At 32.8% G+C, this 18,437-nt stretch overlaps 2 protein-coding genes across 2 annotated transcripts; both read right to left on the bottom strand.

Annotated features, from left to right (window-relative positions):
• Positions 1–1,383: 1,383 nt before the first annotated feature.
• LOC149907685 (uncharacterized) lies at positions 1,384–3,258 on the bottom strand. The gene is made up of 4 exons (XM_090103298.1): positions 3,231–3,258; positions 2,385–2,832; positions 1,820–1,950; positions 1,384–1,511 (listed from the first exon to the last, which is right to left on the bottom strand). Exons 1-4 carry the CDS (start codon positions 3,256–3,258, stop codon positions 1,384–1,386), a joined length of 735 nt encoding a protein of 244 aa, XP_089959424.1.
• Positions 3,259–8,778: 5,520 nt separating this feature from the next.
• Positions 8,779–9,288, bottom strand: LOC149907684 (uncharacterized). The gene is made up of 2 exons (XM_090103301.1): positions 9,052–9,288; positions 8,779–8,850 (listed from the first exon to the last, which is right to left on the bottom strand). Exons 1-2 carry the CDS (start codon positions 9,286–9,288, stop codon positions 8,779–8,781), a joined length of 309 nt encoding a protein of 102 aa, XP_089959427.1.
• Positions 9,289–18,437: the final 9,149 nt, after the last annotated feature.

Below are 18,437 nucleotides of genomic sequence, written 5' to 3'. Positions count from 1 at the left end.
ACATAAAATATCTGATTACATATTATTACCATATACATTTTTATACAACTTTTCCAAATGACACATTCCTATCGTATCTACATAAGTATATCCATTTAATATAATAAATATGATAGTATTATTATGGTATATAACACCAAAAATATTTTAGATCTGTATTAAGTATTAAGATTAGATTTTAAAGTAAGAAATTCTACCACAATTAATAAATGACTCCTAATTGTCATTATAAAACATAAATTAATTACCTTTCAAGTTATTTGTAAAATATAGTGCATGCTTAGCAAAATATTGGTGAAAATGTCCAAATTCACACATTTAACAATTATCGTATCATAATTAGGCATTAACATCAAAATAATTTAAAATGTATTGTCAACGTTATTTATTATATGTAAGTACTAACATAAAAGCCATGAAAATTTTAAACGCACGGAAAGGGATATTTTTCTTACAATAGATAATATTATATGTTACCTATATAATATGCGTACCTACCTCTATAAATCAGTTTCCCGAATAAAATATTCCTCAAGATTGATTTTCATTAACGATTTATTGTAAAAATTATTTTTTAACTGGCTATTCTAGCTATTTTGTGATTCACATTTATGTAAATTCATTTACTTCATGAGTAGCTACACGGCACCAGAACTTTAAAACAAACATATTTTCACAAATCATTCATATCATTAGTAGTTCAACCATAATTACTAGTCAATATTGTAACTAGAGAAACAATATAATTATATATTCTTATTACTTGTAAGTACTTTAATGTAATACAGGATTATTTATATTGAAGCACTTGGTAAAGTGATGACTGTGATATACTTGTATCTTAACGTATAGAAAAAAATGCATTAGTAAAATATCTAAGACAATGTGTTGTTTGATTTTATTAACCTTCTATAGATAACGCCAACTTGTATAGCAAAATTGTCCTGAATTTAGCAAATAATCTTAGAAAAATAACTTTAAAAAAACCTGCAAAACAAATGGAGGTGGTCTATCCTTTGAAGCTGAAGGTAAGAATAAAAAAACATCTCTTGCACCCAACGAACTTTTCTTAAGAGCAACAAAATAAATTTAACTTTGAATAAAATCGACTCTCTTTTTGTTGTGTACAATCTGCTGCATTTCACTCCAAAGGACAAAGGTCATTGTGTATTGTCGATGGCCGATGCTATATTATATTCATATCAATAACGATTTAATTTTTACTGAATACTGATTTTCTTACATTGTGAAAAAAATATGGTAAAGGCGCCTCTCTTTTAGAACGTAGGTAATCACTAATCACTATAACAATTCTTATAAAGGATATCGGAAATACAATTCCTATAAAAATCCCATTTATTATTTCATGTTATCTGACACAAATTATTCTCTTTCATAAATATCAGCTCGATGTCCTATATATGGTATCGCAGTGCGCCCAGAGCCTCCGCTGTAATCATTCCTCGCTCTTTTCTGCTTGTAATCACGTTCAATTGAATCCTTTGAAAATTCTGAAGAAAAATTTTTGTATAATAAATTATTATACCCTTGTAGTAATATCACAAACACAACGATAATGATTCCCTTGATGATGGTGGTTGTTGTTATTATTATTATAAAATAGTTGAAAATTAACAAGCGTCAATTTAAGCTAGCCATAAAACCTTCTAGATACTGAAATGAACATGAAAACATAATATTATGTATGTTAAATACAATATTATAAATTTCATTATGAATACGAATTAACCTTTTGAGCTATGTCAACTATTAGCTCATTAATTATAATACTTGTTATAAGTAAATTACAATGTCTTACTCTCATTGGAATCTCTAATTCTTCGTCTTGCCAAAAAATCATCGATTACAGCAAATCCTTTAAAACGTTGCTGCTTTTTAGGTTTTGGGTTTTTATTCATTTTTCCTTTACCAGATAGAAGTGACGATACTCTTAAATAATTACAATTATGAACAAAAGAAACATCATCTTATTTAAGAAAAATATGTATAATACATGCAAATGATGAGATCTGAGAGGGAAAAATACTGAAAGCATATTAATAAAGTATCACTATTAGTAAATTTACTTCTTGTTAAAAAAGTTTAATTATTGTGCTCAGAACAGATTTTTTTATCTCAACTGCATAATAGTAGGTATACCTACTGTAAACGCATACTTGTTAACATACTCGTATAATGTTTTAAAATTGAATGCACATTGTTAAAAGTGGCTTTATATTTTAAAAGCTCCCTACTTTGATATGCCTGCAGGCATCCAAGTCAAACCGCCTCAATGGCATACTAACGATGTGTAAATGGGTGAAAAATGTTGATTTTTTAATTAGGTACGAATCTTTTGCACGCGCTCAAGCTTGAATACTTACATATCGCCTATGCTTTTCAAATCCGCATTATTAATTTTTGCTCGGGGATCCAAAACCAAGTATACTTTTGAATAATCATGAGCATTGTTCCCTCCGTCATTGTATTTCGAAAGAGAAGCCTCTCGATCGAATGTAGGTAAACGTGTATTTATTGGTTGTGATTTTTTGGATAAAATTTTTGCTAAATCTTCCAGATTCGGCTCGATATCAGTGATATCACGCAAAGTCCTACTTTCCCTATCGTCGTTACTATATTGAGATGTTCGATAAACACCGCTTAGTCCTCTACTTAAGCTTGGAATAGCGGGTTCGCTTTCCTTACTTTCCAAATTACTTTTATTGCTTTCTTCATATTTGTCCTCTCGCAAGTAATCTAAAATCCGATTTAAATCGGCATCACGTATCTGGAAGCTGTGCGCTTTGTGTGTGATGAGTAATAAATCCACCACTGAAATAATTTTGCTGGTATTACTTAGATAATTATGTAGAATGTTAGCTTTAGATGATTATTATGTTATTCTATAAAATAACCCTATTATATTAAATGATTATAGAGAAAGTAAAATTCATCAAGTATAAATTTATAAAGAATAGAAAAAATTCGATCACGAGGCGGGACTCGAACCCGCATCTTTTCGCGCCATTCCGGGGCGGATGCCTGACCAACTCAGCCACTCGTGACGAGTCCCGCCTCGTGATCGAATTTTTTCTATTCTTTATAAATTTATATTTATAAAGCTGAATTTGAATGCCATAAAACCAAAATATCAATTTCAATTCATCAAGTAATCGATTTACGTAATTTTTCGAATGATATGTTATTCAATTTGAATCCTTCAAACTCACCTAATAACCTCGTTATATAACTACGCATTCTGTGCTGTATTTCAAACTATATTCGATAGCTGATAAAACACACGATGCTTAAAACGTTATCGACACGCCAATTTTCAATTTCCATTTATGCTTATCAGATTTAGAATATAAAACACGTTAAATCGGTACATTTGTTCATGAAAAACGTGATTTCGTTATATTACCTATGTAAAAATCAACGGCAGGTAGTCTTTCTGTTCCTAAAATTTTAAATTCCATAAACTTAGGTAGTCTGAAATTCAGCCCATAGGTAAGTTTATTTTAGAAAGATTTAACAAAGTTAAAGAAACTTGTTCATAAATAAATAACAAATTTAGTTGAGTCTTTTATTTTGTTTTGTATTTATGTATTGTTTCGAAATGAACGATTTTTATTCGAAATAAACGATTTTTATTTATTGAAAGAAGAAGCAGTGTGATTTCGCTTCGAAGTCAGGTCATCAATGAAAAAGGTGAAATTGTATTGAATTTAATTGTATTTTATTGATAACTTCCATTTAAGATTTTATTAATATGTCTTTCTTAGAGTAACTCGTGTATAATACATAATACCTATATTGGGATTATGTTACTTGATAATAATATACCTATATCTAAAAACATTTGAATCCTATTAAGTGCATTCTTGATTACATTATTATTAACGCATTATCGCTCTACTTTTATATTTTAAAATGAATAGAGTTTGACGGTTATATTAAACAGTTTTAAAATTATACAAACTACAGCATTCTGGATGCATATTTTCGTTTACATAGCATTATAAAGCAGGCGTTCTAAGGGTGGACCTTCTTTTTAGCATCTTATATATAAACGACCTGCAATGCAGGTTTTTCCACAAAATTGAAATACAACCAACTCACTCGGGACTTGAACGGGGATCCTTCCAACGTAAATGATGTACATAAATTCAAACACAGGCACTGTACTTAACAGACATCTACATACTTACCTACAACATAAGATTTTTTAAAATACCGTGTTGTCAATATTTCATATATTTCATTTCCTCTGGGCTCTATCTATAATAATACCGAGAATAGTAAGCTAATAATATTCTGCGTCAGCATTATTAAACGTCAACCGAGACCCTTGTGTTATTTCCTACCTACCTACCTACTAATATATTAAGGCTATTTATGTGCTTCTTTGTGCGAATACTTTTTCTCGCATATAAAGCAACTTATAAATTTACTTTTTATGCAAAGCAAAATATTAGTGACAGCAAACCCAAGCGCCTTGCGTGTGTGTTTAATGGCTTTTAGAATATATTTTACCTAACGAACCTTCGGCACGGAAAACTTGCCTGCAATTAATTATACAACAATATGTTCGACACAGAGTTGAATTTAATTTATTCGTCCACACTGAAACCACTTTAGGGTTGGAATTATGCACTTTTGTTTATATTTTATTCAATTTAAAAGTATTTGGCTGTAGAGTGTAGCTATACTTTATTTGTTATTTCAGGTCAAAGGGCCTGAAATGGGTTGGTAACTAAAAAAAGTTTATACATATATGTAGTGGTGCTTTATTTTCAAGTGAGCGCCTCCCTATTTAATAAATAAAATAATTTCTACCTAGAGTATGACTAGAGATTGTTTTTTTTTATATTTTGCTTTTTAAATAAAAGCTTTACCATATTTGAAGATATTATCTCTAGGTATTTCACATTATTGTAATATTTAATTCCGTCATAGAACTCGATTTATTCAATTTGTACACACAAAATTACACACCTATCTATCTAAGACGAGCTTGAATTAAATTAGTATGCGCTAAGGTCACTTCCTGATCGGAAATCACTTAATCTAAAGCTGAGTTGGATTTGCTGTAATTAAGAAATGCGTCGCCGAGCCTCTCGTATATTGCTTCCTCAGATTAACACCACGCTACCAGTTAATTTCCTACGTTCCACTCGTAATGGCACCATCTATGGAGCATTCCGCTGTAATATCGTAGGACGCGACTGATTGGAGCCACATTTTTTATCGCTCTCTGTTCTTAATTGTGAAAATAATTTGAAAATTACGCCACCTTACACTTTCAAATTATATTATACTAGCTTTTTGCCCGCGGCTTCGCCCGCGTTTTCAAAGAAAAACCCGTTCCCGTAGGATTTCCGGGATAAAACCTATCCTATGTCCTTTCTCGGGTATCAAAATATCTCTATACCAAATTTCATGCAAATTGGTTCAGTAGTTAAGGCGTGATTGAGTAACATACAGACAGACTTTCGCATTTATAATATTAAGTATGGATGAGTAGTAAGTGCTAATAATATAAAGCTGAGAAATTTGTTAATTTTAAAGCGCTAATCTCAGGAACTACTGAACCATTATCAAAAATTATTTCACTGTTTGATAGAATATGCAATAATCCCTGAGGCTAATTAAAAAAGGCAAAATTTCAATAGAATTGTTAATTATTGTCCTGGGACCAACAACAAAAGTGATTAAATTTTGTGTTTAAATAAAAAGCACAGTTTAAAAACGTTTTCGTTATTTCTAGATAATGAGTACAATAGATTTAAAGCAGTATAATTAAAAACTCCTTACTATAGGGAGCTATAAAATCGTTCAATATGACTCTAATTGCCATTACGAAGCGCAAAAAAATTGCGCAACAGCTGTTCCTGAAATTGTTCTCTACGTAACGACTTTGAATCAAGTTTCCATTCAACTAAATACACCATTTATACCTGAAGCCGCCAGACTTTGTAGTTTGTGTAGTTGGGTACATAAATATTTTATAGCTTTATGAAATCCCTTAAAGTTATAGATTAAGTTTGTACTAGGTATTTTAAATAACAGTTCTAGGCAGGCGCGGTCCCAGGGGGGGGGTCACGGGGGACATGACCCCCCCCCCAAAATCGTACTCGGTAAAATAGAAAATAATTCATAAACTGTACAAAATGTGAAAAAACTGTCCAAGTGAGAATCGGAGTCATTCGCCCACCTAAAGTTCCGTTTAAACCTGTTTTTAATCCCTTGCGAATGTCGAAATTTTCGAAAATTTGCAGCATAAACGGCTGTAAAAATTTAGATTGCGTTGACTTATAATATAAGTTTAAATTATTCACAGCTTCAAGGGTAGATTTAAGTAATAAACAAAAATAACAGTCTGATAAATTCACGCGTTCTTTAAAATAAAAACCGGCCAAGTCCGAGTCGGACTCGCGCACCGAGGATTTACCGGACTAAGTTTATGCCAAATCTAATCACACAGAGGCTGATTCAAGAATTTTCTGCCATATTTATCATTCTGTCAAACACAAAGACAGTGCAGAGATAATTATTCTAAGCCTTGACACCGATATTTTTGTATTAGGCCTTTATTTCTGGCATAAACTTGAAAATATACTCGCCATCTTTGAATGCTCCCCCCACTCCCCCATGCAACTATTTCACTGTACGAACTATTGAATCGTAAACAATGGACTATTGTTAATTATTTAAAATAATAATTTAAAAAATATATTCATGAGTTTTCAATCTATAGTGGTTTAAAGTTAACTCAAAAATGGACCATTTTCGTAAATTTTCTAAAAAATCTTAGAGAAAGTGTAAGAAATGTTATAGTATGCTATATATTCGTGATCTACTCAATAAGCTCTTTCATTTGATACCCCACGCGGCATGTTTTGGAAATGTTTATTTTTTTCTTTGTATGCCATATTTAATTACCGGGGTGCGGGGAAGGGGACCACAAAACTGGTTGGCAACATCTGTCTATAGGATGTCTGGGATCTATACAATATATATCAGAAGTCAGATTTAGGTCCGCTATTTATGCAAACGAACATCTCCTTGGAGCCTGCTCTATTAGCACAGATAGAGGAATAATTACAAAAAATAAACAATTTTAATTACATAATTTAAAAAAATATCCTTTATAATTTTAAAGTTCTGTCGAGACTCGAGACCCTTTTTCTCAGGAACGCGTCGAGGTATCAACCTGAAATTTATATCGAATACTCAAGTCTACGGTCTTTTGAAGCTGTGAAAAAATTAAACTTATAAGCCAACGCAATCAAAAGATACAGCCGTTCATGCTGCAAATTATCGCAAATTTCGACATTCGCATTTGAATCAAAACCTACGGGGTGCTTCCCATGAACACAGAGTCTTGAAATTTGGTACAAAGTAACGTTTTATAACACAGATATAGGAATAATTACGAAAAATATGAATTTTTAATTACATTATGTAAAAATTAAATTTTTAATAATTTTAAACTTATAAACCCTTTACTCATGAACGCTTGTAGGTACATTAAATTAAAATTAATTGATATTCACATCAAAAACTCAGGTCTATAATATCTTTAAGCTGTAATAAAATCAAATTTCTATGTCAACGCAATCAGGAGATACAGCCGTAAATGCTGAAAATTTTCGCAAATTTCGACATTCGCAAGGGTATCAAAATTCAAACCTGCATGGTACTTCCCGTGAACTCAGACTCTGAAATTTGGTACGAAGCAACATCTATTAACACAGATAGAGGAATAATTACAAAAAATAAACATTTTTAATTACATAATTTAAAAAAATATCCTTTATAATTTTAAAGTTCTGTCGAGACTCGAGACCCTTTTTCTCAGGAACGCGTCGAGGTATCAACCTGAAATTTATATCGAATACTCAAGACTACGGTCTTTTGAAGTTGTGAAAAAATTAAACTTATAAACCACCGCAATCAAAAGATACAGCCGTTTTATGTTGCAAATTATCGCAAATTTCGACATTCGCAAGTCTTGAAATTTGGTTAAAAGCAATGTCTTATAGCTAAAATAAAGGAAAAATTTCTAAAATATATATTTTAGACAGCCCGAGTCTGACTCGCACTTGGCCGGTTTTTTTTTGTAAATATAAAAACATATAAAAATTTTCTCAAGTTTTTGCTTATAACTTCTATTGAACACGATTTTTAACGAGTACGATTGGGGGGGGTACCTTTCCAGCCGCGTGACCCCCCCCCAAAATGTCAGGCTGGGACCGCGCCTGGTTCTAGGATCTTTCATATCTTACAAAACGAAAAGTAAAATTTAACAGACAGGTAGGTAGTTTTAATTAAAATGGCCGCGATTCCTTTCATTTCGGGGATTAGGTATTGGTACTAAATCGGTGTAGGTAAGCAAGCAACTTCAGTTACAATTACTATTGAGGTGCGAATGAATAATTAAGACACATAAATATACTGAAATTATGTTGTTTACTTCAATTTCATTGAAAATTTTTGTCATATAAAAATTTAAAAATATGGTTACCTAAATTAAATTTTTCTTAATAATATACACTATACATATAAATTAATTATTAGATATTAATAAAATATACACATTAAAAAAGCTTTAACATGATAAATAATATTATCTAATTGAATATTTCAATCAGAGTTTCTGTAAATCTATCATTTAAAATGGACAATATTTTCAATCATACAAAGTTACCTATGTATTTTTATGAATAATAATTTTATAACTAATAGTATGAACTCTTTTTTTACATTGCTAATTTATCTCTCTGGAGCCAATATTTCGTCGTTAAGATGTGGTCCGTGACATTTCTCGCAGACTACAATAAAATTCTGGAAAAAAAAACGTTTAAGTTTAATTAAAATTCACTTTTCCTGGAATGTTCTTGTTTCATCAAGCAACTTATTCAGTTCATTTTCATTAATTTATAGGCAAAATATACATTGTATATACCGATATATGTACCTACAATGTCTATCTTGCCTGTAAGTAAATGTAGCAAGAGTGTAGCAAAGTGTAGGATAAAGATTTACCAAATTGTATTGCAAACGCAGAAGATCCATAGCTTTATAATAATTATGTTCAGACTTCGATCCATGTTTCTCCATTAACCGCACTGTTGTTTGAGCCTGTTCCTCCAATTCGAGAAGGCTGTGAGGTTCTTGTTTTTTTACTTCTCGTTTCCGACCGAATCTCGATCCCCAATTATGGTGACTACGTGGCAACATTGGACTAGAAGCCCCTTCTCTGTCTTCCTTTAAATTCACCATCACTCACTAACTGTCCAATAAATACTGAACTAAACTAGCTTCAATGATCTAATATAGGTACTACCCCATTTACTTATTGGAAAAATTCGAACAACTAATTACTAATCCTAAACGGATTAACATTATAAAAATTAAAAATAAGTCTTTCGTAGAAACATAAATTGATAATTACCTACAACAATGGACGAGGTAGCTCGATCATTTACTAGGTGCGTAAACAGCTCTTAACTAATTACTTTGTTTTGCGCGTAATTAATGCAAAAACATCTAATATTTATAAGCCATTCACTAATAAACAACACACCGCAAATAATCAAGGAACCTAAAAGACTGTAACCATAAATTCCTGTAGAGCGCGAGTCGGACTCGCGCACGAAGGGTTCCGTACTATGGGGATATCCTAACAAATTTTTAGTATTTGTTCTTAGCAACGAAAATACATCATTTGTGAAAATTTCAGCTTTCTAGCTATCACGGTTTATGAGATACAGCCTGGAGACAGACAGACAGACAACGAAGTCTCAGGAATAGGGTAGTAATAGGTAATAGGGTTTTACCCTTTAGGTACGGAACCTTAAAACCGAATAACATAGACTGTACCTTAAAAAATATAAACCGCAGACTATGAGAAATAGAACCACAAAAACCAAGGCATGCCTTTTAGTTAAATTACATTTTCTATGATTTGAGTAATTTGAATGCTTAGAAAATGAGTTTAAAAAACCTTTAAACTTTCATTAAAACGTTATTAACACAAAAGACTGCTGCATGAATCATCAAAATTTTAAAATGCAGCCTTACTACAGTACCGCGAAATATTCACTTTAGTTTAGTGAGGAATCACTGAGACACGGATTTGGTCACAAAGAAGGAACATTAAGCCGTCTGCCGCTGTAATCCAGCTAAATCCGGTAATTAAAAACTTACGCTGACCAAATTTCAAAGCATTTCATATTTTTTCTTTGGATTGAGCAAGCTTTAATAATTACTTTAATATCATTGTATTGACATACAATATTAAAATTGTTATAAGTATGTAACTATGTAGGTGTTATAATTATAGAATTACTGATTCTGTAATTATAAATATAATTATGATGTGGGTAATATTTTTATGAGATTTATTACACGACTAGCTGTGCCCGCGACTTCGTCCGCGTGGAATAGTGACTGCATAGTAAACTACTTAACACACAATTATTGAGTAAACACGTACTACCATAAACAATTAAATAATAAGCACTTGCAGATTATTTTACAGTTAAGAAATTAAATAAATTAAATAAATAACAACACAAAAGAACTGTTAGTAAAATTTATTACTAAACTGAGCTAAAAACTTAGGTACAAAAGAGTTCAAAATTTCCAGGGTATGGCTATCCTTCCGCTCCCATATCCTTCTATCGGTCAATTAGGGAAAGCTGGCATGTTCACAGTACTCACACTTATGCAATTTCACTTACAGTATGTTCAAAAATAAATGCGACTCTAGTTTCATTTTAGACTTGAATTGTAAAATGGGTGCGTTGTAGATAAATATATATGCAAATATAATTACTTATGAAAGCCCTCATAATTTACCTGTAAAATTATAATTTAAAAGTAAATCAATTGATGAAGTTAATTATTTATTCTAATAATAATCAATTGGATAAAAGTATTAATAATCATTCAATTATCAAATAATAATTAAATTCCTGACTTTGGTCGAGTAAAGATATCTAAGAAATATTATATTTGTAGTAAGTACGTAATACCTACCAATACGCGCTAACAAATATGTGTTACATGTTTATTGTATAATTTTCACACTATTGGTTTTAAACTCAAACTCAAACATTTATACAATTAGACTTCTTCTAGAAGCACTTTTGAATCGTCATAACAGTTTAACAGTTTTAACATTTACCACCAATTCAGAAAGCAGTATCTATAGAGAAGAAGAAGAATCTATTTAATCATAATCGTAATCTTCTACTTCACTGTAACTTTCATCGCTCGAAGAACTCGATGTTTCGTTGTCGGAATTTCTTAATGTTATTATTTAAATGAGTCAGTGTAATTATCTACTTTTGGTTCTAATTGAATATATTTTTCCTCGTGTTCTCGCGTCTTTCTCCAAACGTCACTAAACATATCCAGACTAATAGCATTTGCTTCCTTTCTAAATAATTCTTCCACAGTTTTCAAGTTAAAGTTCACATTTTGTGATGCTACTTTCCCTTTAATTATGCCCCATAGTAACTCTATTAGGTTGAGTTCTGGATGGTATGGTGGAAGGCGCAATACACAATGTCCATGATCTTTGAGGATTGCATCAAGTAGGTAAAAATTGTGTATAGTTTGGCTTATTTTTTTTTAATAATATGATAACTCTGATTATTAATTAGTAATTTGATTTTTCTAACAAGATCCTTATCATCCAAATTTCCACCTTGGTGAGAAAAATTGACATTTCTAATGAAAATGAACAAAAAATTAAATGATTTTATTAAATACTGTAAAATAGTCTATAATTCTTCCAATTACTGTATCACAAAATTCTTCATAGATTTTTAGATATTCGTACTACACCAATTACATCACCCTGTATTTATAAACAATTGCAAAATATGACACATACATAGGCCGGGAGATACTGACACAAAATTTCGGGTCATTTGTAACAGAATGGCGGTTCTACAGAGGTCTTATTACGCAATGACTAAAAGAAAAATGATGGTCAGAACTCAGAACGCTGGTACCGGCGGACTAGTCGCGTGGGCGTAAGTCGAACTCGTCGGATAAATAGCGAAAGTCAAACGATTTGTAACACAAAAATTTTAGAATTCACCGATAGCCCATAAAAAAGATGTAGGCGGTAGTGTCATGCCATACTTTTCCGGTGTAACTTACAGCCTCCCATACCGACGCGATGCGTTGATTAAAAAAAAACAATTCAAACATTTGTACCAGGCTAACTTTTGCACAGGTAATCATCATCGTGCAGACATTTACGAAAATCGCCATGCCATACTTTTCGGACGATTCCAAATGGCCACCATACCGCCGAAAATCTGCAAAAAAAAATTTTTTTTTCGCCAAACAATTTGTACCAGTATTGCATTTGGATTTTTGGAGAGTATTTGATAAAATGTGACCATTATTATATTTGCCATACTTCTAGTAGGGGGAAAAAGTGCTGCTATACTTGAAAATTAATTTATTCGTCACGTTTCAAAAATACGACTGTACAATACGTAAAATAATTTTTTACAGTATGGGATCATTATATTCTGTTTGTTTGTATACAATTCTACCTAGAAAAAAATATCGTAGATTGCAAACATGGGGCGGATGATTGTAAGACTTAAGCCAAGACGTAAAAAAAAATGAAAAGAATTGGCGATTTGTACCAGTACGGCATTTTTGGAAAGTATATGATGCAACGTGACCATTATTATATTTGCCATACTTTTAATAGAGGGAAAAATTAGTGCCATACTGCTACAAATCGTTCAAACTACGAGTAAAATCTTACAATAAGAAAAAAATCTTATACACATTCGCCACCTCCCACAGGTATGGCATTATCACACTTCTATTTATAATCATTCAGGAGTTATTGAAAAAAAAAATGTAGGGTGGTACAAATCGTTTGGCGAGAAAAAAAAATTCAAAAATTTGCAGATTTTCCGTGGTATGGCGACCATTTGGAATCGTCCGAAAAGTATGGCATGGCGATTTTAGTAAATGGCTGCACGACGATGGTTACCTGTGCCAAAGTGAGCCCGGTACAAATGGTTGAATTGTTTTTTTTAAATCAACGCATTCACGTCGGTATGGCGGACTGTAAGTCACATCGTAACTGTATGGCATGACACTACCGCCTACATCTTTTTTAAGGGCTATCGGTAAATTCTAAAATTTTTGTGTTACAAATCGTTGGACTTTCGCTATTTATCCGACGAGTGTGACTAACGCCCACGCGACTAGTCCGCCGGTACCAGCGTTCTGACCATCATTTTTCTCTATGTCATTGCGTACTAAGACCCCTCTAGACCGCCATCCTGTTACAAATGACCCGAAATTTTGTGTCAGTATCTCCCGGCCTAACATGTGCAATGTGTAAATGTGTTGACGTTCCAGCTCTTCTTAATATACCATACTTTCACAGACTTTCAACTTTTCCCTTTCACCCCTAGTAAATGGCAGAACTGATTTTGATGTAAACCATGTCTAATTGTACCTATATGTACACGTCATATCCTTTGATGCTTCATTTGGATTATTTATTTGAACTATCACCCCTTAGGTGCACTATATGTAATAAACGGATGAACCGATTTTGATAAAACCAGACTAAATTGTAATTCACACGTCATGCTCTTTCATTTGATATGCCGCTTGAGTGTATTATTTGACCACATTCGATTATTCATTCCCACTATTACTGCTATAATCCAATAAATGGATAAACCGAATTGGACAAAAATATGACTAATTGTACTTTCACACGTTATGCACTTTCATTTGATATGTCACTTGGGTATATTTGACAACATTCGTTTTTTAAATTCCCACTTTTAACCCTATTGTGAGAAATTACACGCGAGGCCGGGTTAAATATTAGTTTGAATGTAATAAGGATGTACTGCGATTCTACTCAGCTACCTAATTGATGCAGGTAGTTGATAAAAAATCGCAGCTAGCCAACGACTATTTACAAAGTGAGGGTAGTTGGGTCAAACGTCGTATAAACAACGTCCGAGCCCCTAGGTACGATTCGTACGAATGCGCCACGAGTCAAAGGAAAGCTTTATATAGTATTCGACAACTAAGCATGTTCAGACATGAAATAATGACAACTACATTGACAACTATTCATCCACAAAAATATTCAATCAAAAGTTACGTCTAACCCTATATATAATAAATGGATGAACCGATTTTGATTAAATATGCCTGATTATACTTCACACGTCATGCCCTTTCATTTGATATGTCACTTATGTATATTTGACAAAATGCATTTTTTTATTCACACTTTTATACCTATATCCAATAAATGGATGAACCAATTTTGATAAAATATACCTAATTGTACTTTACACGTCATGCCTTTCATTAGATATGTCACTTAGGTAAATTTGATAAAATTCATTTTTAAATTCTCATTTTTACCCCTATATCAAATAAATGGATGAACCGATTTTGATAAATTTGACTAATTGTTCTGACAGGTCGTGTACTTTCATTTGATTTGTCACTTGGGTATAAATTACAACATTCGTTTTTTTCATTCCCACTTTTACCCCTATATATAATAAAAATGGATGAACAGATTTTGATAAACTATATCTAAGAACCAGCGTCGGAAAATATTCCCCCTCACAAATACCGCATCTAATTCTTATTACTCGTTAGCACTTAGCGGGCTACGGTGGCACAGACAGACACAAACACACGCGTCGGGGGTTAAAATATAATACCTACGACATAATTTAAAGGAAATTTTATGTAGAAAATTTACCTAGAAGTAACTATAATGCAATTTGTGCAGGTTTTAGACTTAGCAATTTGCTAAATAAAGGTCCTTTGAACTCCTCCCCCCCTACTGCACCCTCAGCTTACCCCGCCCCCCCTTGGGGACTTTCGATAGGACAATATGGACTTGTCAAGGAATAACTGTAGCGTATAACTTACGTAATAAATTTATTTATGTGTTTTTATCGTACACTGTACAGTGTATCAATAGAATGCCTTAGCAAATGTTCGCCGTGAATACTTAAATGGTCATAACTTTTTTATTTATTAACCGATTAACATGAAATAAACACTAAATGTTAAATGAAGCTTACCACAATATATTTGTGAAAACCGCATCTAAATCGGATAAGCCGTTTCTGAGATTAGCGTGCACGAACATACAGACAAACAGACAAACAGACAAAAATTTTTTAACTACAGTTTTGGGTTCGGGATCGATTTACTAATAACACCTGCTAATTTATTTTTACATATTTTCATTGTACAGACATCACTTTTCTACAATTTTATTATATGTATTGATGATGATGATGATAAGTACCTAATATCAATTATCAAAAAAAAAGACATGAAGACTATTTAAGACTTCTTATGTTTATTTTCTATAACAACACATTTTGATCATATTATTCGACAGATAGAAGTTATTAAAAGTAATTTAATGCCTTCTATTGTGATATTATTTTCAGTTAGCAAGGTGTAATAAGAAATTATCAAGCGTTGTCCTGAAATAGTTTAAGTTTCGAGATTAGACGAGATTAGAGGGTGGTGGGTAGCTCATCAATCAAAGTACTTAGACACGCTCTGCGATCCTTAGCAATTCCTATTAACGACGTTGGACTTGCTTACTTACTTTCGCTAGAGACTTTTGGTAAGAATTTCATCTTCAAATTACTAGCATCATTGTTTGGATTTTAGTAAAATGTCCAGATTTTATTCAACCCGAATCTTTCGTGTAGCAAGACTAATAAAAATGAAAAAGCTATTTCGTTTATTGAGATTGGAGAGGCAAATCTATAGGCAATTTTGATATAACATTGAGAAGACGACTTCTCTAACTAGTAATTACATAGACAATAGAAAATTTTAATTATTCGTAGAAATGAATAATTAAATAAGTATATAAGTTAGTATAATAAATCGAATCTGCCATCATCTATTTGGAAAAATACTTTATGAAAAGAATCAATTCCTCTTCATAAAAAAAATGTTTTTTATTCGTACCTGAGTACACTGCTTAATCTAATCACCCTACACAAGCGTATGGGGACACAATTACCAATATTTAAAAAGTGTAAATGATAATAGGTATGTTCATTGTTCAACCCAACTCATTTATATATGGACTAGTCGCTTTTTTGGACCAACTGCCTACTTTCAAGGCATTATCACTTTATATACCTAAAGTAGGTAACTACATCTACCAACTAACACTAATCTTGCATTATATCATCAAAACCCTTTGGTTCTTTAACCAAACATTGATATTTATGCTCTGATTTAATTTTGAAACATAAATTATGGTAATACAGACAAGATCAGGTAGGTACATGTCTGCCTATAGCCTACTAAATCATTCTAAAGCGATGTCCATCTAAGGAAAACAAACCACAGACGTCTACCCGAATTTAACTAAATCTAAACTCAAACTCTGAAAGCAATTCTACGACGTGGTTACATTGAAATTACATATTGAATAATTTATAACGTACCCTCTCGGTAGTAAAGCAATAGTAATAAATTATAATAATGTACATCCATAAACATTGCTTCTCTCTATTTATTCTTCTTATATATAGGCTATATAGGTACCTTTCTACCAATTAGATGTAAAAACTGAAAAGTAAATCCGCATTGTCTGCAGGGAACCTAAATATTTTACCATGATTAGCATTGAACATGTGCCTCACAGAAATACTTTAAAAATAACGAAGTTCTATTTGAAAGGGTAATTAATATCTAATACTTCGGGTATTACAGGTTTCAGGTATCTAGGTTATAGGTACCTGGTACATATATTTTAGTTCTGACATTTTACTGATTATATTGATATTGAATCGGAAGATTATAAATAAAAATTGTCACTACTATACATTGTTCTGGAAACTTAAACAATTAGGTAATTCATGTCAAACGTTACGTGATGAATTTCAAAATTATCTTTTACTAGCTGCTCCGCGCGGTTTCACCCCCGTGGCTCCACTCCTGTTGGTCGTAGCGTGATGATATATAGCCTAACCTTCATAAATGGGCTATCTAACACCGAAAGAGTTTTTCAAATCGGACCAGTAGTTCCCGAGATTAGCGCGTTCAAACAAACAAACTCTTCAGCTTTATAATATTAGTATAGATATCAATATTTTCTTTTATTGGTCTTGCTCTTATTTGTATAAAAATAAGTCACCTATAACGGACATTAAACCTTTATTACGCAAGAAAATTACCTTATTGTACACGGTCTATTAAGCGAAAGCAACACAGAAATGAGGCATGTCCCATAAAAGCAGTGATACAAAAAAAGCTTGTAAAAATAATTTTATGTTTCACCTACATTAATCGGCAAAAGGGACATAAAAAATATGGTTCATAAAATTTACTAAGCTGTAACATTTTTTCTAACAGAAAATATCTAGTCAATTAAACGAAACACACCGTGTTATATTATTATGAATATAAAATGTTTTCTTTTTTTACATTTATATAATAGCTTTCCTCCCGCGGCTTCGTATCTAGTCGAAGGGAAACCCACATAGTTGCCGTTGCCCGTTACCGTGGAGTTCTCGGGATAAAAACTATTATATGTGTCAGGATTCTTCACGCTTAAACAACTCAAACTCAACTAAATTGGTTCGATTTTTATGAAATTTGGTACAATGTACATGTAGTTTGGGACATGGCGCGGACCGCGGGCACCGTAGGTACTCATTGTTATACCGCGGACCGTTGATTGCCGGCTGCCCGGCCCTGTCGACTTATGGATGTCAAGGGAAAAGAGAGCATTTTGAACGGCACGTTGTATGAAACGTATATCCGCCATTGAAAAGTTGCACCGCAGGATGGTCGGCGGTGTCTTTCCCCTGTCATCAAGAGTCGAGTTCCAAGCAAAGAGAGCACCCCTGGCCCTGGTGACTTATGGATGTCAAGGGAATAGAGAGCATTTTGAACGGCACGTTGTATGAAACGTATATCCGTCATTGAAGGGTTGCACCGCGGGATGGTTGGCGGTGTCTTTCCCCTGTCATCAAGAGTCGAGTTCCAAGCAAAGAGAGCGCCCAAGAGTTCGGCTTTCTCTTTAGCGGAATGGGTCTTCGTCCTTGTGCAAAGATGGAAAGGATGAACGACAGAAGTTACCTTGGATGGCCTTGGCGAGGGACCAAAACGCCCGTGTTCCCGAAGGAAGTCGCGCTAGTCTATCGCCAAGTGCACCTATATAACTGGATTTAGCCCTAGCGATTTCTCGTTTGTAGGATCTGGAGGATTATAAATCTTACCATTGATTACAAAATCTTACTTGAGTAGACATATAGGAATATTTTTCAAAGATACCTGTGAATAAAAATAGCAGTAGAGATCTCGAACAGATAGAAAAACGTGGAGGGGATAGCGGAGCCACAACTGCT

This window comes from Colias eurytheme, chromosome 6 (assembly GCF_061535395.1).
Source record: "Colias eurytheme isolate Ceu_HAF_F1 chromosome 6, ilColEury1 Martin Lab GWU primary, whole genome shotgun sequence".
In the NCBI taxonomy this organism is placed as follows: Eukaryota; Metazoa; Arthropoda; class Insecta; order Lepidoptera; family Pieridae; genus Colias; species Colias eurytheme.
This window is presented reverse-complemented; position numbering and strand designations above follow the sequence as displayed.

Coding starts and splice junctions, on each gene's coding strand:
- LOC149907684 (XM_090103301.1), bottom strand. CDS start 9,288: ATGGTGAATTTAAAGGAAGACAGAGAAGGGGCTTCTAGTCCAATGTTG. Junction 8,851..9,051: donor TGCGTTTGCAATACAATTTG/GTAAATCTTTAT, acceptor TTTTTTTTCCAG/AATTTTATTGTAGTCTGCGA.
- LOC149907685 (XM_090103298.1), bottom strand. CDS start 3,258: ATGCGTAGTTATATAACGAGGTTATTAG. Junction 1,951..2,384: donor TTGAAAAGCATAGGCGATAT/GTAAGTATTCAA, acceptor TAATTATTTAAG/AGTATCGTCACTTCTATCTG. Junction 1,512..1,819: donor AATTAGAGATTCCAATGAGA/GTAAGACATTGT, acceptor ATTTTTCTTCAG/AATTTTCAAAGGATTCAATT.